Source organism: Loxodonta africana, chromosome 22, assembly GCF_030014295.1.
Source record: "Loxodonta africana isolate mLoxAfr1 chromosome 22, mLoxAfr1.hap2, whole genome shotgun sequence".
NCBI lineage: Eukaryota > Metazoa > Chordata > Mammalia > Proboscidea > Elephantidae > Loxodonta > Loxodonta africana.
Genome location: NC_087363.1, coordinates 29,801,012 through 29,822,144, shown reverse-complemented (window position 1 = coordinate 29,822,144; position 21,133 = coordinate 29,801,012). Strand labels below are relative to the sequence as shown.

General features: G+C 42.9%; 1 protein-coding gene across 3 annotated transcripts; it reads left to right on the top strand.

The window, feature by feature from the left end:
- Positions 1-310: 310 nt before the first annotated feature.
- LOC104845895 (zinc finger protein 383-like) lies at positions 311-20,261 on the top strand. 3 transcript variants are annotated; one of them, XR_010319025.1, is made up of 6 exons: positions 311-2,691; positions 3,732-3,814; positions 7,814-7,940; positions 8,506-8,622; positions 11,250-13,798; positions 14,709-20,261. XR_010319025.1 is itself a non-coding variant. In XM_010589900.3 (5 exons), the coding sequence occupies exons 2-5, from the start codon at positions 3,779-3,781 to the stop codon at positions 12,566-12,568; spliced, it is 1,599 nt and encodes a 532-aa protein (XP_010588202.1). In that variant the 5' UTR covers positions 311-2,691; positions 3,732-3,778; the 3' UTR covers positions 12,569-13,830. The 3 variants fall into 3 exon arrangements, 2 of the variants coding, with proteins under 2 accessions (XP_010588202.1, XP_064130791.1); XM_010589900.3 differs by lacking the exon at positions 14,709-20,261 and having other exon boundaries at positions 11,250-13,830; XM_064274721.1 differs by lacking the exons at positions 311-2,691; positions 14,709-20,261 and having other exon boundaries at positions 3,162-3,814; positions 11,250-13,830.
- Positions 20,262-21,133: the final 872 nt, after the last annotated feature.

The window sequence follows — 21,133 nt, the reverse complement described above, 5'->3', positions numbered from 1 at the left end:
GAGGACCCCGGGGGAGGCGGGCGCAGCTGCCGCTGTCACCTGGACCCTCGGCCCGACGCTGGTGGTAGCTGTGGGAGCGATGAAAAGGGGGCGTGTGCTGGCCTGGGGAACCGGCCGCCCTCCCACCCCATTACTTTTCGCGTGAGGCAGCCTGATGGAGACTGACAGCATGCGCCCCACAAGATTGTCACCGTCCGCCTTTCTGGGTCGGTGTGGCGGCGGCGAACACGATCGTTGGTGATCCCACCACCTTCCCTTGCTCGTGGACTTTCCTCCTAAGGTGTCCAGCGCCGGCGGCCCCCCCCCCTTTTTTTTTATGTGGCCACAGGAAATACAGTAAGTCTCTGCGTTAGGAACGTCAGACTTGTGGACACCTTGTTCAAAAAAAAAAAACCCAAACCCAGTGCCATCGAGTGGATTCCAACTCATAGCGACCCTGTAGAACAGGGTGGAACTGCCCCATAGAGTTTCCAAGGAGCGCCTGGCGGATTTGAACTGCCGACCTTTGTGGTTAGCAGCCGTGGCACTTAACCCCTATGCCGCCAGGGTTTCCGGACACCTTGTACTTGCCCTTTAATGCTAAGTAAATTTGCCCTCACTTTGACCGGATTGAACCAACCCACTACTCACAGCACATTCTCCATCGTAATCACCTTCGCTTGCTGCACGTGCAGCTTTTAGTCATTGAAACGGCCTTGAGCCTTTTCTTGCACTAAAGCAGGGCATTGAACCGGAACCGGTTAGAACCCCTGCTGAGAATTGGCTTTTCCACCCTAGATATACTGAATCAGAATCTACCTTTTTTTTTTTCATGTAAAAAGACTTAATGGTCTGACAGACTGGAGGAACCCCCGAAACTCTGGCCCCGGGACACCCTATTAACCCAGAACTGAAACCATTCCTGAAGGCCACTCTTTGGACAAAGACAGGACTGTAAGAGGAGGAATGATACACGTGAGGCACGTGCTTCTGAGTAGCTCCTGTCTGAAGGCAGGAAGAGAGGGCAGGAAGGGACAGGAACTGGTCAAATGGACACGGGACAGGTTGGAAGGGGGAGGCGTGCTGTATATGCATATAAATTTTTGAATGAGAAATTAACTGGAGCTGTGAACTTTCACCTAACGCACAATTTTAAAAAAAAGAAAGAAAATGACGCATTGACTGCCAGAAATTGGGAAATTAGAAGTTCAACGAACCAAAGTCAAGTTTCTAAATAATTTGATGTTCAGTGTCAGGTCGCACTTCCTCAAGCATTAATAAAATAATAATACTGCTTTTTGCACTGGGGGACTCCAGGAAAACCCGTGAGTGAGGCGGTGATGCCTAGCACAGCCAGGAAACCATTCTTCTCCTGGGAGTAGATAGACAGTGGACTGTGCTTTGCTCTTAAGTGAGGCCCACAAGACCTGTGTGTCTTCTGAAAGGGGGTCTATGAACTTGCTCTGAGGGGGAGCACATGTATCTTCTGCCTCAAGTAGATGCTTGAAAGCCTCTTGAAAAATCCTGCTTGCTCTGTTTATGGGCCACTGAAGTTTGGAAAAAAAGAATCTACATTTTAACAAGATTCCCAGGTGTTAAAATGTAGATTCTGATTCAGCATATCTGGAGTGGAAATGAAAAATCTCAGCAGAGGTTCAAACCGGTTCCAGCTTGAAGTAAGGTACTAAAGGAAGACACCGTCTGCACCTGTTCTGACTTACCTACAAATTTAACTTAAAGACACAGTTAGGGACTGCCTGTAGTTTATAAACACTTAATTCACCAGGCATGGCTTTTAGCCCGGACTAGATGCTTTTAGTTGTCTATGGAGCAATCAGAGTGTCTAGGACGTTGGAATATTGGACTTTTATGCCAAGATGGAACTTGTTTAGTCCACATTAAAGATTTGGAGCCCCAGGATTTGAACTGGCATAATGAAATTTCTTCAACCTAAAATCTTCCTTTGTGCACAGTTGAAATACATATCCTTTCCAAATCTGAGAGATAGCAGAGAAATCTTACTTTTCACATCTGTCTGTTTACTCTTTTCATTGCATCCTCTTTCTCTTACTTTGTGTCATAACATTAAAATTCTGAGGATTCAGACTTGACTGGGTTTCACAGTCTGTTAGTGAAGTAACACATGTACAGCAGACTTGGTATTCGGACCTCAGCTCAGTGGTTATGGTTTTTATGTCTAGCATCAGGTCCTAAGGAGCATTTAGGGGAACCTCTGTTACTAGCATATTCCAGGTAACCCACATTGGGCTTTAGTATTTTCTGAGTATATGCTTTTCAACAGCTCGTTCTCTTGATCAGACCTTCTTTCCGAAGTCCTCTTGTTTGAGTTTTCTAATCTATGAAATATGCACTGGATAGGACAAATAGGCACAGAGGTTCAACAGGTTCTCAATTTAAGAGAAATAAAACACCACTTTCAAGGAGTACCTATTTACTCTGTTTACAAGGAATTACTGCTTGGGTTAATATTGAATGGAAACCTTTCATGAAATTAGCAGCGTTACCTATGAAGATTTTCACGTTTTCTTTTATGTTCTTGAATTCATGCTTTTAACTACTTGTTCTCATTAGGTTGTTTCTACGTGCAAAGGTGTGGTTTCTAGCATCGTCTGACAACTTTTCCCGTGACCCACATGGCTCAGCTTTCCTACCTTCCTGAAATACCTGTAGAGTCAGAATGCCATGGACTTGGTAAAGCTGCAGAACTGATACTGGCTTGTGGATTTTTGTCTTGTCTGTCTGTCAAAGCTTGATGTATGAGCAGAGGGGGGAAGCTGAGTGTGGTGATTGCATCTATTTGGCCTCAGACGAGGCAGTTGAGGCTTAAAGAGCTATTAGGACTTACAGATTCATGCTGATTGGGGATTTCTGGTCTAACCAGTGGTAGCTGTTATATTGCAGGCATTGCCTTTAATGAGTATATCTTGCAGAATCAATTCACCGAAAGATAGAATCCCTATTTCCCAGTAATGAACTAAGTAGCACAGAATGGGATTGGAAATAGTTTGCTATTACAATACTGTAATATTTCCGATATGCCTTATAATTTGATATGTAACTTTAAGGTGACTACTGTTCTCTCTTTTTATGCCCATCTTCCTCCTGCCAGAGCTATAAAATCAATGAAGCATTTTAAAATTAATCTGCATGTCTTCGGGAAAAGCAATATTTGAAAGTTATTAAAATCTTGTTGGCAGACAGTTTCCAAATCCTCTTTTGGTTTAGTTCCTTCAAATCATAGACTTTTGTTGCTGAAAGGGACTTCTGAAGTTGTCTAGTCCAATGCTCTTTTCTATACAGAAAAAAAAGCAGACTGAGAGTTAAGGACTTCGCCCAAGGTCTTCTAGTGTTTGCGCGCATATCTAATAAGCTCCTCTCTCCTATCTCTGGTGTGTAGATTCTAGGGAACTCTATCCATAGCTTGGGTCTCTATTTTTCTTCTTGACTTATAAGTTCTCTACCCATCAACTCCCTCAGTCTCCCGTCTGTGTGCTTTCCTGTGATGTCACCTTTGCATCCACAGAACTTACAGTTTTCTTGCCTAAGAATCCACTTTCTGGAATGATCTCTGCTTCATCTCTATTCTTCTATGTATGTTATCTCTGTCTGTGAGCAAATATCATGCTGCCAGTATAAACCGTGTTAAATGTTAAAATAGAACCTGGGGCAGAGGGTCTATGAGGAAGTTATGGTCAGTTCAGTCTTGCTGATACATCTTTCTCTGCCTTCAGCTCCTGAGAATTGTGCCTTTCCCCATGAGAGAAATTAAAAATACCAGATGTTGACAGCTATGTCTTTTATAGCCAGGCCTCGGGTAAGTGTTGGTTCTTTTAATCTTCTGTCCACTTAAGGTTTTTTTTCTGGAGATGAAGAGGGACATTTTATTTATTCATTTTATTGTGCTTTAAGTGAAGGTTTACAGTTCAAGTTAGTTTCTCATACAAAAATTTATACACACGTTGTTATGTGACCCTAGTTGCTCTCTATATAATGTGACAGCACACTCCTCTTTTCCACGCTGTATTTCCCATGCCCATTCAACCAGCTCCTGGCCCTTTCTGCCTTCTCGTTTTGCCTCCAGACAGGAGCTGCCTGTTTAGTCTCATGTATTTACTTCAGTTAAGAACCAGACTCTTCACAAGTATCATTTAATGTCTTACAGTCCAGCCACTTAAGTTTTATGATAAACCAGTGCAGGCATTTCATTGAACCTGTGTCTGAAGGTGAAGATATGCCTGTCTGTATTCACTAGCAGGATGAGCTCTGAAAGGTTCCAGGTAAAATGAGGTGGATGCCGAGAAGAGGTGCACCTGCCGCAGAGGATAGGCTGAAGAATGGGAGTTAGTTGGCAGCAGCAAGAAATACCCTCAGGACGTGGTAGTAAATGAAGGACAGGCATGGACTGATCATACAGAAACCCATTCCTTTATTCTCTAGTTAAACCAATATTCGAATATATTGGCATAACACCAAAATGTGGGAGAACCCCACAGTGTATAAATATGTCAAGTAATGATAAAGAAGCAAGGTCTGCTCCTATAAAGATTATAGCCTTGGAAACCCTATGGAGCAGTTCTGCTCTGTCCTATAGGGTCTCTGTGAGTTGGAATTGACTTGATGGCACACAAAAACGATATATTCTATATCGGAAAATAAAACACAGAAGGATAGAGAGGGAAAGATAGGGTGGTAAGGAACAGTCTCTGATGAGGGAACATTTAACAGAGACCAGAGTAAAACAGAGAGCAAGATGTGCTGATATTTAGGAGCATAGCATTCCTGGCAAATAGTAATAGTAAGGCCCCAAGTTAGGAAGAAACATGTATTAATAGAGAGGGAGCCAGGGAGGCAGCAATGATTAGGGGGTGAGTTCAGAGTGTGAGAGGAAATGACATCAAAGAGAGAGCCAGGGATCAGGTCTTACAGGTCCTAGTAGGCCATGGTAATGACTTTGGAATTTTTTTTTAATTGTACTTTGGATGAGGGTTTACAGAACAAACTAGCTTCTCATTAAACAATGAGTACACGTTGTTTTGGGACATTGGTTACCAACCTTTACAACATGTCAGTACTCTCCCCTTCTCCGCTTTGGGTTCCCTATTATCAACTTTCCTGTCCCCCCCTGCCTTCTAGTCCTTTTCCCTGGGCTGGTGTGCCCCTTTAGTCTTGTTTTGTTTTTTGGGCCTGTCTAATCTTTGGCTGAAGGGTAAACCCCAGGAGTGACTTCATTACTGAGCTAAAAGGGTGTCCAGGGGCAGTGACTTTGGATTTGGATAGCTGGGTAGCCACTGGAAGGTTTTGAACAGGGGTGCACGGTCTAAGATGGCTCACCACTGTGCAGTCATGCTTACCACCAGGATTTAGTCATGAGTTCATTTCTTATTACATTCTGCAGTCATACCTAGCTGCAAGGGCATCTGGGAAGTACCTTTATTTTTGGACGTTCACATGTTCAATTAAACTTCAAGGATTTTTGTTTGTTTTATTTTGTTTATCTCTATAAACAAGGGGAAAAAATAGTATTGAGAGATACCTAAGAGTCTGTTTTAGAGTCAGAAAGACACCAAATATCTGGCATACATGGAGTTCTAAGAAGGGTTGCTATAAGTGGGATGGGTGGGGTAGAGTTTGCAAAGTATTTATTTAGGGGAAGGGTGTTGTAGACCTTGGTAAAGTTTCATGGAGGAGGTTAGCATTTGAACTGGGATTCCAAAGAATGGGTTCTGTTTAGACAGCAGGGAGATGGGCAGAAAGGGAGGAAGGGCAGGCAGGCATTATAGGCAGAGAGAGCAGGCATGAGCAGGGGCATATTTACGGAACAGACAACACCCGGGTGTGGCTGCAGTGTACTGTGCATGCAGGGAAGGAGGGTGAGGCAGGGTTGGAGAGTGAATTCTGGTCGTGATGTGGCCCTGAATCCCTGGGTGAGGAATTGTAGAAACTGAGTTAGACAGCAAGCGTATTTGAACAGGGAAGTGATAAGCTTGGGTTTTCACTTTGTCGATATATATATAGATCAAAAGGAGTATGGAGAAAAGTGATCCCATTGATTTTTGAAACTGTTTAATTAGAGTCTTCAAATGTTCTAGCCTCTGATTTTGCCGTAGCCTTCAAATTTGCCATTGGGTTGAGTGGAGAACGTGAGGTTGGTGGGTGGGTGTGAGTTCCTGGATACTTACTGCTCTGTGTCGAGCAGCTGCATAACCAGGCAATACTGACCATACCATGCATTGCATGGTGTAATAAAGAGCCTGACTCCAGTTTTGATGCTTGACTGCTGACAGCTTTTCTAGCCCCCTCGCTTTTTCCCCATCTACCCCACATCTGGGCAAGACAGTAAGAAAACTTAGATGCTCCCTTCCTTGGTGCCAGTGGGAAGTTCAAACCACACAAGCCTTGACCCAAGCACAGAAACCCTCATTTCAGCTCCACCCACTGCCCGCTGTAAAATCCCAGGCCAGTCCCCTCTCCCTGCCCTCTCAAGCCATTTGGACTAGCTTGGGAGCCTGCCCTGCTCTCCCAGAAAGCCTCATTATGTGAGTAATAAACCTTTTCATCCCCTCTGGGTGCGAGTGTGGTACCTCCAGTTGCAACATCTGAACCAAATTTTGGGGATGTGTGTGTGGGATCTTCTCTGTTTCTGTGGGGTGACCACAACCCATAGTCTACAGAAAATTGTTATTGAATCAAGATATTGGTGTGGGCAAAGCCTGACACAGGAATGCTTCTTTGTGTGCAAGACATTCATTCATTTTTTCATTCATTCCCTAGATACCACACAAGTGCCTACTAAGGGCCAGATGCTAGAGAGAGTGCAGTGAATTGGCTGTGATGGAGATTATATTCTAGTCAGGGAGAAAGACAATAAGCAAAAGGAGTAAATTGCATGATATGCTTGAAGGAAAGGGGGTTGGGAAGTACTGGGGATGGGGGTTTGCTATTTGTAAAGGTTTGTAAGGGTAAGGCCTTACTGAGAAGGTGTTAATTGCGCAAAGACTGAGGGATTTGAGAGAACATTGCGTGGTGATGTCCGAGGAAGTGTTTTGACTAGAGGGAACAGCAGGTACAAAGAAAGAGCATGTGTGGCTGAAGCAGAGTGAGGAGAATTGTAGTAGGTGAGGCCAGAGTTATGGGGTGGCCCTTTTGACACCTAAGACAGATCACGTCACTCCTCTTTCAAAGTGTTCCCTTGGCTGCTGTGTGGAGAATACAGCTCTAAGTGTAAGTGGCACTTGCCTCCCCACCTCAGGCAGCGAGGAAGAGTTGTCCTCTGGCTCTGCTTTCTTGTCCCCTTACCACTGCACACACATACCACTGCAGGAAACAGTTAATTCCAGGTCGCTAATAAACCATTTAGTAAATGCAGTGAGTGGGTGGAGAACCACAAACAGGGTGTGGAGAGTAAGGTGAAGGAAGAATTAAGGTGAAAGTTGATGACATGGTTACGTGGCATCAGGTGAGCAGCCCACATAGTCACCCAGATATATGCATCAGTATGCATTGATGGTCCTGACCAGGGCTAAGTTCTCCTTCCATGAAGGTACTCATGCTCAGACCCAAGCCCAGCAGTGATCCTGTAGGTGAAACGTCCACAGGAAGTCCAGCTGCATGGTAGCTCATATTGGATCTACCAACTGAGAAACCATGTTGCCCTGTAGCTGGCTGCCTTAACTCCTGTGTCCTCTTCTTCCACACCTTCTCAATTTCACACACAAACCTGTCTACCACACCAGAAACTCAGGACCAAATACATGTAGATCACCAAAGGCCTGAGAATGGGTGGTTCTGAGACAGCAGGACCTTGTCATTTCAGGAATCAGTGACCTTCAAAGATGTGGCTGTGTACTTTACCCAGAAGGAATGGGCCAGCCTGGTACCTGCTCAGAAGGCCTTGTACAGAGATGTGATGCTGGAGAACTATGAGGCTGTGGCCTTCCTAGGTAAGACCTCTGTGCCACTGGTCTCTGCCTGGGTCTTTACAGGCTGTAGGGGTCTCTTATAATTATTAACTGAGTAGTGGCTTCTGGGGTTTGGACCTTAAGTAGCTCAACCTTGGAATTTTCAAGTGGTGGAGAAATATCCTTCCTTTCCCACTTGCCTTAGAGATGGTCCTGTAGGCACAGAAGGAGTTGAGGAGCTTCTTGGTACCCCTAGCTATCTCATCTGTTAAATTATGTGGGGGAACCTCAGCCTCCTTGTCTCCCACTGGTAGCTTTTTTTAGGAGTCATGTGTCTGTTTCCTCATGGGAATTTCCCATCCTCTAACAAAGAAGGTAAGAAATCTTGTTTCTCCTTAAATACAGATCTGCCTCCCAGTGTGCCTCAGGCTTCCTGGGACCACTGTGCTGAGGCTACTCCCTGGGTTCCCTGCACCTTCCTGGGCACCCACTGCGCAGCCCATCCAGGAATTACTCCCCTCACCTCCTCTGCTGTGCTTGCTCCCATAGACTGAAACCGGCATCTGTGACGCTGCTCATCATTGTGTTTTCTTTTCTTCCCTTCAAGCAGTGTCACCGGCTTCCAAACCAGCTCTGATCTCTCAGCTGGAGGAAGGGAAAGAGCCGTGGTTCAGTCAGGCACAGGGAGCCCTAAGCAGGAGGGGCAGGAGAGCAGGCCTCACAGGTGAGTGAAACAAGGGGTACTCTCTCCTTTCCAGCTTGGCCGCTTCATCAGTATGACAGACATGTGCTCTCTCTTCCTAGCCTCACGGGATTCACTGGGATACTTAATTGCACCCTTTTTCCCTGGTCTGTTACTCATTGCTTCCCATCCCTTTAAGCTGTTGTACATAACACCCTAGCTTTCTCATTTCCCATGCTGAGATGGTTTTTTATCCACGAAGGTATTTGAAGGAAAATGTTCTATTTGCTGGCTTGGTATTTGTTTCCACCTTCTTCAATTTAACTCATTTTCCAAAATAGGTAAATTCAGTAAAAAAAAAAGTACTGTAAATAGGAAAGAGAGAAGTTAATTTTTTTCTTTATTTCTCATTCTGATCTTGGGTAGACATAATGACATTTTACTCCTAAAAACTTCAGGACACACACCTAAAACATAGGAATATTTTCTTACATACCTAAAATAATACTATTGTATATGGTAAAATTAACAGTAATTTCTTAATACTATCTGGTACTGGGTCTATACTCAGATACCCATATTTGTTCCCAAAATAGCTTTTTACTTGGTTTGTTCACTTTAGGATCACATATTACAACTGGTTCCTTAAGTCTTTATTTATTTATTTTTAAACTCAGTCTCTTTTTCAAGACACTGACTTGGTGAAGAGACAAAGTTATTTGTTCTACTTTCTGTTTTGGTTTTTTTTGATCATTTCTGTGTAGTTTCATTTAGCTTGGTTCCTTCCATACTTTCTTAAACTGAAAGTTAGTTACATAATTCCTAATAAAATTTAAAGTAAAAATTTTTGACCACATGGTGTCATATGTGATATCGTGTATTGCTGATGCCCATTTGTGATGCCAGGATTGATAACTGGAATAAGGAGGTGACAGCCTAATCCCTCGTTGTCCATTTAGGTTTGTCCTTGGGAGACCAGAGAGATCCTGTGGCATTATGAGATTGTCAAGTTCCTGGCCAGTCGTTCACTTAATGATTTGAACACCAACTCCTAAGTCTTTCCTGAATACACTAATTTCAGTAGGGGTTGCACAGTGATGATTTTCTAGTTTTATCCTTCCTTCTAAATTTATTAGCAGATATTAGTCTGTAAACCAGACCATTTTGTCAGCAGCTACTTCTAAAAAGGCAGGATGAATGATTAATTCTTCCTCTTCAATTAATAATGTTGGGTAAGGAGGTGATTTAATGGCAGCCTCAAATGGTAATAAATATTTTTTTTTTTTTTTTGCCTTTATCTTTTTTAAGTATCATTTTGGATTAATGGTTTTTTATAGATTGAATAATGCCTACCTAATTAGGTTATTAAAACTAGATAAGATAACCCATATACTTGGCACGTAGTACGTGCTAGTAATTACTAGCTATTGGTTTACATTTCCAGCCCATGTGGGTCTGCTAATGAGCTCCACTGCTCTTTATCCTGTCCTATTGGTTTGTCCTCAGCCACTATGGGGTTTGCATTTTCTGCCGATGGTTCTCAGAGCAAGGGGGAAGAACCTTCAGTCTGGATCTTCAGGGTAGTTTCTCCAGAGAGGCTGTGGGGGCATCCGTGATGGTGAGTGCCGGGAAACTGGTTACTTGCCTCTCTCCATGACATTCTGTTTTGTTGTCAGAGAATGGGCTTTTATTGCATTTCTCAGACTTTTCCTACTTAGCTGTTCTCTACAGGAGTAAAGACTCTCCAGAAATGCAGATTAATTTTGTCCATAGGATTTTGGCTCATTACCCTTTCTTGGAGGGTATTGTTGTTCTTGGCAGAGTCAATCTGGGCCCATTCTCTTAGAGTAACACCTCTTAAGTTTCAGTGTGCATAATAAGACTCACCTTGAATACTTTTCAAATGCAAACTTGGGGCTCTTCCAGAATTTCAGATTCAAGAGGCCTCAGGTAAGGCCAGGTAATTTATATTTTTAGCAGCATATCAGAGGTGATTCTAATGGATAGTACAAGGGCAACACTTTGAGAAATACAGCCTGGAGCCAACTGTAATGGCAAAATGGCAAAACTGCAGTTACCTTACAGTTTACCATTAGTTAGTCACTGTGGGTGGCAGGTTTGATCTGTGTGCCCTTGTCCCAATGTTGTTTTCTCTAATTTTGTGTGTTACTTAAGTTTATAAATAATTTAAAAGCTTCTCGATGGCATTTATGAGCTTGCACATTTGTCATATACCGCTGATATGGAATATCTAAATTACTTAATTTTATTTTTTGTTTGATAGTTGATTAATTAATGAGAGTCTCACTTAATTTTATCCTCACTCATTTTGTTTCTTCTTAATTGTCAGTCTCCTTACTAAGGGATTAGCCTGTTCACTTTACTGTTCTTTTTTCAGACCATTCCCAATACCAAATAGCTCATCATCCACAGTGTTATCCTTTCTAATCAGCCATAATTTGCATCTTTAGTCACAAGACTAGATGTAGCCCTTTTCCCTTTTGAGTCCCAGGACTTTTCCTATCTTTCTTCGTTCCGTATATGCTGTGAAACCAATTTGTAAACATATAAAAGCTGTGTACTCACAGGACACAGTTGTATCCTTGATGGTCCAGTTCCCTCTCTGGCATTGCTAAGAGATGATATTTGCATTTGTTATTTCTCCTCAGGTTATAAAGTCAGGGCTGGAAATGAGCTTTCAGCTTCCAATCAAGACATTTCTGAGAATAGCAAATCCCTTGGCTTGGCTTCAGAGGAATATCTAAGAGACCTTTCCCAGAGACACAATTTTCAAGGCACTTCTGAATCAGAGAGCAAAATAGAAAGGAATTCAGGAAATCCTGTGGGAGCTACACTGACGAAAAATAAGACAGATTCAGTGAAGGAGAGAGTAAATGATGAGAAAATTCATAAAGAAAATAGATGTCGTCCACACAAGAAATCAGAGAAAAATATTGATGTCAGTTCTTATCATGTAACACATGTGCAATTTCCAGGTGAAGAGATTGCCAACAATTGTGATATGCATGGCAAACATTTCAGTAGCAATTCAGACTTTTCTCGACACCGCAGAATCCACACTGGAGAAAAGCGCTATGAGTGTAAGGATTGTGGCAAAGCCTTTACCTTGAACTCCACTTTTGTTCAGCACCAAAGGATCCATACGGGAGAGCGACCCTACATGTGCAAAGAATGTGGCAAGGCCTTTAGCTGCAGCTCCTACCTCACTGCACACCGCCGAGTCCACACTGGAGAGAAACCTTTCAAATGCAAGGACTGCAGCAAGGCTTTTAGTCAGAAAATTACCGTCATTCGGCATCAGAGGACACACACTGGAGAGAAACCCTACGCGTGTAAGGAATGTGGTGAAGCTTTCAAGCTGAACTCGCAGCTCACTTACCACCAGATGCTACATACTGGGGAAAGTCCCTACCAATGTAAGGAGTGTGGGAAGGGTTTCACTTGGCACTCACAGCTCCTCCGGCACCAGAAAATTCACTCTGGAGAGAAAGCCTATCAATGTAAGGAGTGTGGGAAGGCCTTCAAGCAGAAAGCCAGGTTGAATCAACATCAACGGGTCCACCCTTGTTGGAAAGCCCGTGAATGTAAAGACTGCGGGAAGGTCTTTAACAAGATTTCAGGACTGAAGCGGCACCAGAGGCTCCATGCTAGAGAAAAAGATTGTAGGAAAATCTTCGTTCAGAGCTCAAATTTTATTCGCCATCAGAGAACTGATCCCGGAGAGAAACGTTCAAATGTAATTGTTCGTCTGTGTGTCCCCCAGGTGCAAGTTAGCAGGCCCATCCCTCCTTGGCCTGATTCTCCCAATACAGCTGTACCTCCTGCCCCTCCCCAGAGTGCTCACTTTGCTCCTGCTGGTCCTCTTTGCTCACTGTCTACACCACAGGCTAGTTCACTTCCTACCTCTGAACCTTTGCTTTTTCTGCTCCCCCAGATGCCCTCTCCTCTTCTCTCCCCCTTCCTCTGATCCTGTCTTGCCTTAAAGCCTTTCGAAGCTTGCCTCCATGATGGTACCTTTCTCATTATGCTTCCTTCATCCCTGAATATTTTCTTAAAGGCAGCGTTATTCTATTTACAACTCATTTAAATCCTGGATTTTTTTTATATATATATTTTTTTCTCTCTACTTGACCCAAAGTCATTTCTAACTCTGCATTTGCAAGCTTCTCCAGAGCAGGATAGGTCGGGAGGGTGGAGTATCCCCAATGGATAGAAATAAGGAAAAAAACGGTTGCGTGTTCTCTCAACTTCTATTGACGTAACTGTTATTTACTATTGATTAGGAGCCTGCTTTGTTTGATTTGCTGTCTACTGTTGGTGTAACAAGGAGCTCTGGTGGTGCAGGGGTGAAGCACTTAGCTGCTCACTGAAAGGTCAGCCACTTGGACCCACCAGATACTTCCCAGGAGAACGATGTGGCAGTCCCCTCCCTTAAAGATAATGTTGGAAACCCTGTGGGTCAGTTCTGCTCTGTCGTCTAGGGTCACTGTGAGTTGGGATCAACTCGATGACAACAGGTTATCGGTATAACTCTGTTAAGTTACATCTTAACTTTGCGATTTTTCTCCTTTAAAGATGCAAATGATTCCTGAACGGGTAGTAAAGGTAGCCACAAAGATTATGGTTTTATTGACCTGGAAGAAATTAACTAGTTTTTTTTTTCTAACTTAAAACAACAAAGGGATAACTTATTTCGGTATTCTTTCCTGACCTGCCTGTTCCTTAAATGTTCCTTGAACCAGCTTTATTTACCATGTTGCTCTTTCCTCATTAAGGAGTTAAGTGAAATTTTGACATGTATCATTCTGTTTGTATTTAAATACAAAAAAGGGTCATATTTTTAAGTTTTTGAAAATTACACCTTGACAATTTTGGATGTGGCTGCACTGAGATGGCCACGTAGGCTCACCTGCCAGAGACAAACTGTCGCTGTTCCTCCCTCATATACTATTTAAACCCGGGCGTGTCTTTTCTTGGCTCCTGAAGAAAATCCCAAGTCACACAAGAACTCTATCTTTGTTGACTCCCTGTTTTTCTGCCATTTTTTCTTTTCATTTTATTTTTATTTTGTTGCTGGCTCTTGGTCACAGCAATACCTCATTCTGTGCATGGCCAACACCTTTATTATAGCCCAGTGAGAGACTCTGAAGTGAAGACCCAGTCCATGCTTGGACTCCTGACGCACAGAGACTGTGAGGTAATAAATGTATATCGTTTTAAACAACTAAATTTGTGGTCATTTGTTACATAGCCATGGATAACTAGCCACAACACATGGGTCCAGGAATCAAGGGAAGGAAGTGGAAGATGTTCCTCCCACTCACTATTACACCTAATAACACACTCACAAAATTTTTGTTTCCACTCACAGCAGCTTTGAACTCTGCTGGTTTAGAGATTTTAGTCCCAAATGAAGAATGATGCTTCTGCTAGGGGACACATTCCATTGATTTGAAAGATGAGTACTACCTGGCCATTTTGCAACTGAACCAACAAGAAAATAAAAGGGGGCTTAATCTACTGGCTGGAGTGATTAATCCTGATTACCAAGGGTAAATTGAGTTGCTGTGACACAGTGAAAACAAAGAGGACTATGTCTGGAGTCCAGGAATTCTCTGGGGTGCCTCTTAGTACTTCCATAAAAATACCAAACCAAAGCTGTTGCCGTTGAGTCAATTCTGACTCATGGTGACCCTATAGACAGCGTAGAACTGCCTCTTAGGGTCTCCAGGGAGCAGCTGGTGGATTTAAACTGCTGACATTTTCGTTAGCAGCCAAGCTCTTAACCACTGCACCACCAGGGCTCCTAGTACTTCCATGGCCAATACTAAAAGCTAATGGAAAACTATAGGAACCAAAAAACAAACTGCAGGATGATTGAGGACTCAGACCCTTTGGGAATGAAGACTTGGGTTATTTCACCAGGTAAAGTATCCAGAGCTTTTGGCTAATGGTAGTTAAGAAGGAAGCTATAAATGCATACTGTGATTTCATAACCCACTACAGAAATGAAGACTGGGTAACTGCATATTTTCTCTTTGCTTGTTACATACCTGTGATTGCTTGTGTACACTAACCATTTTCTTCTCATTTCATTTTATATGCAGTATTCAGTGGGGCCGTGACTCAAACTGAGGAGTAACTAGTATAGTCAGAAAAGAATACAATGACTATTGAAACTGCTTCTCATTTTGGAGAAAAGGTGAGAGCTTCTTGTAATCAGTATTAAAGGGGAAACAGGCTTTGTGAAGCTGAACGTGAGTGCCCTCATGCAGTCTGCTAGTTCACTACAGTTTGCTAAGTCATCTATATTAAGTCCCTGGCATGTAGCCACTATTGTCTACCACCACTATAAACATTTACAACCTTTGATATGCAGATGACACAGCCTTGCTTGCTGAAAGCCAAGAGTACTTGAAGCACTTAACTGATGAAGATCAAAGACTATAGCCTTCGGTAATGAGTATATCTCAATGTAAAATAAAAATCCTCACAACTGGACCAATAAGCAACATCATGATAAAAAACCCGAAAACCAAACCCACTGCGGTAGAGTGGATTCCGACTCATAGCGACCCTATACATGGAGAAAAGAAGTTGTCAAGGATTTCGTTTTACTTGGATCCACAGTCAACACCCATGGAAGCAGCAGTCGGGAAATCAAACAACGTATTACATTGGGCAAATCTGCTGCAAAAGACTCTTTAAAGTTAAAAAGCAAAGATGTCAGTTTGAGGACTGAGGTGCACCTGACCCAAGCCGTGGTATTTTCAATCACCTCATATGCATGTGAAAACTGGACAATGAATAAGGAAGACCAAAGAAGGATTGATGCCTTTGAATTATGGTGTTGGCAAAGAATATTGAATATATCATAGATTGTCAGAAGAATGAACAAATCTGTCTTGGAAGAAGTACAGTCAGAATGCTCATTAGAATCAAAGATGGTAGGACTTTGTCTCACATGCTTTGGCCGTATCAGAAGGGACCAATCCCTGGAGATGGACATCATGTTTGGTAACGCAGAGGGTCAGCGAAAAAGAGGAAGACTCTTAACGAGATGGATTGACTCAGTGGCTGCAACAATGGGCGCAAACAGCAATGATTGTGAGGATGGCGCAGGACTGGGCAGTGGTTTGTTGTACTTGGGGTTGCTATGAATCGGAACTGACTCAACAGCACCTAACAACAAATAACAATAAGCTTTGTCAAAAGAGGTAGCTGGAGAGAAATTTCAGGAGTTGGGGGATTCTCCTTCATGTTTCCAGTGGCTTATTTGCCAGGCTACTAGAGTGTGCTTTTTAATCCACTGTCCCTTTTCTCCCATGCTAGGTACCTGGAGAGCACAGCTTTCTCCAATGTTTGGACACAGTCTGTTTACTTCAGTTTTTGCCTGAGGCGGTGGCAGATGGCTGGGAGACCCAGACAGTATAGGCCTGTGTCACAGCTCAGATTGCTGAACTGTGTTACAGGGCTGAGTGACACTCCTATCAGGAAATTCCAAGGTTACATCTCTGGAACCAGGACAAAGGCCAGACTTCTCTTTGGAGTCCAGATTTCCTTACTACACAGTTGGCTTGTGTTTTCTTACTATTGAGTTTTGAGAGTTCTTTATATATTCTGGATAGGAATTGTTTATCAGATATATGATTTACAAATGTTTTCTCCTAGTCTGTGTCTTGTTTTTTTACTGTCTTAGTGTTTTGAAAAGCAGAAGTTCTTAATTTTGTTGAAGTCCGAAATAATCTTTTTTTTCCTTTTATGGATTGTGCTTTCCGTGTTGTTTCTAAGAAATCTTTGCTTACCCTAAGGTCACAAAGATTTTCTCCTGTTTTCTTTAAAAAAATTTTTTTTTGTGAAAACATACACCCATTCGAGAATTTCTACATCTACAGTTCAATGACATTGGTTATATTCTTCACATTGTGTCACCATTCTCACTGTCTCAACTCATATTGTTTTACCACCGTTAGACTCTCTGCCCGTTCAAGTTCTCATCTGTGTTTTAGAGCTCCTGTTGTCTGTTTGATCTCATATAGATAATTATTTAAAAGAGCACAATGTTCAAGGCAGATTTTCCTGTTTCCTTCTAAGTTTCGTAGTTTTAGGTTTTACATTAAGCCTGTGATCCTGTAGAGTTAATTTTTGTCCATGGTACAAGGTGTGGCTTGAAGTTTTTTTTTTTTTGCATAATAGATATTCAGCTGTTGAAGCACCATTTGTTGAAAAGATTATGCCTTTTCTATTGAGTTTCCTCTGCAAATTTGTCAAAAATCAGTTGGTAGTGTATGTGAGTCTGTTTTTAGAACTGTATTCTGTTACATTGATCTATATATGTATACTCTCTCCAATACCACATTGTCCTGACTACTGTAGCTTTATAGTAAATTCATAAATCATATATTTGAATCCTCCAACTTTGTTCTTTTTCAAAGTGATTTGGCTATTTTCATTTCACTTTTCAAATGTAGAATCATCTTGTTTCCTGACTTGCAGCTAGGATATGTCACTGATTGTTACTTATTACCTATGCATTCAATTCTCCTTCCACAGAAATTGCTAAATTTCTCGGTTGCCCCATAGGGAGGTGTCTTGGTTATCTAGTGCTGCTGTAACAGAAATGTAACAAATGGATGGCTTTAACAAAGAGAAATTTATTTCCTCACAGTAAAGTAGGTTAGAAATGCAAATTCAGGGCTTAACTTAAGGGGAAGGCTTTCTCTGTAGGCTCTGGAGGAAGGTCCTTGTCCTCAATCTTCCCCTGGTCAAGGAGCTTCTCAGGCGCAGGGACCCCTGGTCCAAAGGATGCGCTCTGTTCCTGGTGCTGCTTTCTTGGTGGTATGAGGTCCCCAACTCTCTGCTTGATTCCCTTTCCTTTTATCTCTTGTAAAAGGTGGTGCAGGGAAACTCCGTTTACATTGGGTCAGGCATGTGACCTTAGTAAGGGTGTTACAAACCAAAAAAACCGAACCCGCTGGGTGTTACAATCCCACCCTAATTCTCTTTAACATAAAGTTACAATCACAAAATGGAGGACAACCACACAATACTGGGAATCATGGCCCAGCCAAATTGGTACACACATTTTTGGGGGGACATAATTCAATCCATGACAGGAGGTTTGACCGTGTGACTCACTGTGATGAAGTGGTGTGTGCAAGTCTCTGGCCATGCACTTGAACGCATTCCACCCTTAGATCTAGGAAAGCGAGGTCTTGCCCCAGGCGAAGTGCCTCAGGCGTTCCTGTATTTGGAGTGCCACACATTTTTTAAATCCTCCACTATTGCCTGGGAGTGGCTGGGCCCAGCAGTGTTGTCCTGTGGTGTGCTCCAAGGGCAGACTGGGACCTATGTTTCTCCCCTTAGAGGTATTCCCTGACCCTTCACCCAGTGTGTGGGTCGACTAGGTGCACTGAGTTGCTCCATAACTCATACCTGTAGAGTTGCTCAGGGCCCTGTGGCTGGGCCTCGGTTCCAGGAGAGCAGCCATCATTGTATTTCTCTCACAGGATCACATGGGGTTGGGCCAACAGAATGGCATTGACACTGGTTTTGGGTGACTCTCATGTCAGGCACAGGATGAGTTCAGGGATCTGGGCTACTATGGGTGCATTGCTGACCCTTGGGCATGAGCTGCATGTGTGGGCCCATGTGTCAGCTCCTTCCCATCTGTGTTCCAACTGCAATACTGCCTCTGGGCTACACACCTCAGGACATAGAGGTGGTGGTGTCCTTTATCACTTTGCCCCCGTTGTTGGCATTTAGGGTGGGCAGCCTGCCTCCTACACAGTCTCTGGTACCACATGTCAGGTGGTTCCCTGGGGGTGGCCACAACTGTCTCCTCTGAGGCCTTTCAACAGGCTTTTCTGATAGATGTCCTCTCCTACGATTGATGCCAGGACACTATGTTCTCTCTCCTGAGTCAGTCTTAAGCTGTGCTGGATGAGGGATGGACATTTCTTGGGTGAACTGGGCTGCTTTTCTAACTCTGCCCATGGGCCCCTTGCTTATGGTGGGGGTGTATGAACGGGAGAGTTGTGATCAATATTTAAAGACATGACATTCTAGGAATACAGTGATTACAGCCTAAAGAGCTCAAGATATGTCATGGTTGTAAAATGTGTTGTTCCATGATTACACTATAAAATTCCAAACGGTAAGGTTAATATGACCAGGAAACTGATTGCCATTTATATTTTCCTGTGTATTCTGGGTAAGACTTGTATTTATAGTAATTACCAATGAAACACAGTAACAAGCTTTGAAAATGTCATTGGAAGCCATGATAAGGTAATACCCCAGGTAATGATGTAACCAGCATTTAATAAATGGTACTAGGGAACTGCAAATCTATGGGAAATTGACGGCGGTGGACTAGGGACCTGCAGATGCGAAAAGATCTATACAAACAGGTTTCAATACAAACAGGTTCTGCAGGGCACTGTCAGGCTTACTGCCCTTTTCCTGTGATGGGATATATGAAATTAGCCAGCTTTGACCACAAAGAAACTTCCTGGGGATGAACAAGAACAAGTGGTACCTGGATGCTATGAGGAATCTCCATGTGCACTGATTGGACAATAACTATTAAGTACCTCTTCTTAACCATTATTCTAAATCTTCATTGAAAAATCATTCTACCTTACATGGGACCATGAATTTTGTAATATGTTGTTTAATTAAATTGTTTATAGAGACAGGGATCCTCTAAAAAATATTTCCCCCAGATTCTCATACAACCTGTGGGTGCTCTCCACTTGTCTCCCCGTAACTCCTTTCACTTGAGCTGGAATGAGGAAGTGGTAGTGAGTCATCCTGGACCAGGTAGATGAGATAGCACCTTCATGGTGAAGCAACAGGACCAAAGGAGCCGATGTTCCTGGATGACTTCATGGAGCAGAGCTCCCTACCAGTCCTACACTACCTGCCTTCATACTGTTAAGCAAAAGGTAAATAACTTTCTTCTTTAAGTCATTAATAGACACTATTCTGGCAAGTGAGATATGAGTAGAAAACTGTTCGAGGGTAGTGATGGCTAAAACGTGACTTTTCTGGTAAAATGTGCAGGATATAGTGCCAGATATTCCTCTTTCTTCCTGTCTGGAGTAAAGATGTGCTGTCTGAAGCTGTACCAGTTGTCTTGGAACAATGAGGGAGTGGCCAAGAGCGTCTCACAGGCGCTGGCCCAAGCATTAAGCCACCCACACAACACCAGCTACTGCCTACATCCAAGCTTCTTGTTAATGTGAAAAAACAAACCAGTTTAAGTGAGTGTTTTACTGGATTGTGTGTGTGTATTGTGGATAAAGGCATTTCTAAGTGCGGCAGGAGGCTTATTTTATATTTTAATATCTCTGTAATATGAGAAATATTGAATATAAGTGACTGATTTTCAGGGGTATATGTGGTGTTTCTTGTATCTAAAAGCTTTACTGTGTTGTGAGGCTGTTTTTTAATCATTTGATTTGTTACAATGAGCAACCTTTGTAACTTAAAAAAAATAATAATAATAAAAAGCTTAAACATGTGTACCCTTAAAGCTTGATATAAAATCCTTATGTTTATAGGTATTACACTCTTATAACCAAAACTTCAAAATCAATGATATTCAAATTGCATTAATTTAATGTTAAGGACAGTAATATTTTGCTGAAACTAAATTGCTGTTCTAAAATGAGTATTATACTAACCACTCTGATAAAGGTTGTTTTGATTTGTCTTGGCATACCTACCCAACCAGTTACCTGTGATGACTCAGTTTTCTCCCTACTTTCTTCTGAACAGGAAGTGAGGTGCCAGCCCCTGCACTCCCATATTTAAAGGTCTTTTGGGGGGTCATCAGTGAAGCTCCGCTAAGAGCCCTGGATTTTGCGGGCCACCTTGAAAAGAGGTGACCTGGGTTGCACATAAGGGCTTCATGGATCTTGGAGAAGTGTTGACCTCAGTGGTCCATGGCTGAGGGCTGCATGCTCCTCTGGACTCAGCCTTCTCGGCAGAGTGGTTGTTTTGTGGGAAACCATGATTGAGCATGAGTGTGAGATAAAAAGAGTTGTGTAAAAAAAAAAAGAAAAAAAGTTGTAATCTTTGAGCCCCAAGGCGGGTATCGCCGTGGCCTGGGCAGAAGTTGGACAGACAAATAAGGACATCTGGCAGTGTGGGACAAGTGAGGTCCGTTGAACCCTAAAGGACATCTGAGAGTGGTGTGCAGGATGGTGTGCAGGCCTCTAGTCCAGCCTGGGCTCACTTTGTCCTGTTCCTAACCCTGCCTCACTCATTCCTGGTGGCCCTCCCTATGCACAGGATGGAAAAAGCACAACCTTTTTGACACCCTGAGGGTCTTCTGGAGTCCTTGAGTGGTGTAAACAGGTGAAAGGCTCAGCTGTTAACAGTTTGGAGGTTCAAGTTCATCGAGAGGTGCCTTGAAAGAAAGGCCTGGCGATCTACTTATGAAAAATCAGCCACTGAAAACCTTATGGAGCACACAGTCCTGCTCCAACACACATGGAGTCGCCAACAGTCAGAATCCACCAGA

Excerpts from the sequence above, each read along its gene's own strand:
- LOC104845895 (XM_010589900.3), top strand. The coding sequence starts at position 3,779 with ATGTTGACAGCTATGTCTTTTATAGCCAGGCCTCGG. Across the intron at positions 3,815-7,813 it reads CTTTTATAGCCAGGCCTCGG|GAATCAGTGACCTTCAAAGA; the intron begins GTAAGTGTTGGT and ends TTGTCATTTCAG. Across the intron at positions 8,623-11,249 it reads CAGGAGAGCAGGCCTCACAG|GTTATAAAGTCAGGGCTGGA; the intron begins GTGAGTGAAACA and ends ATTTCTCCTCAG.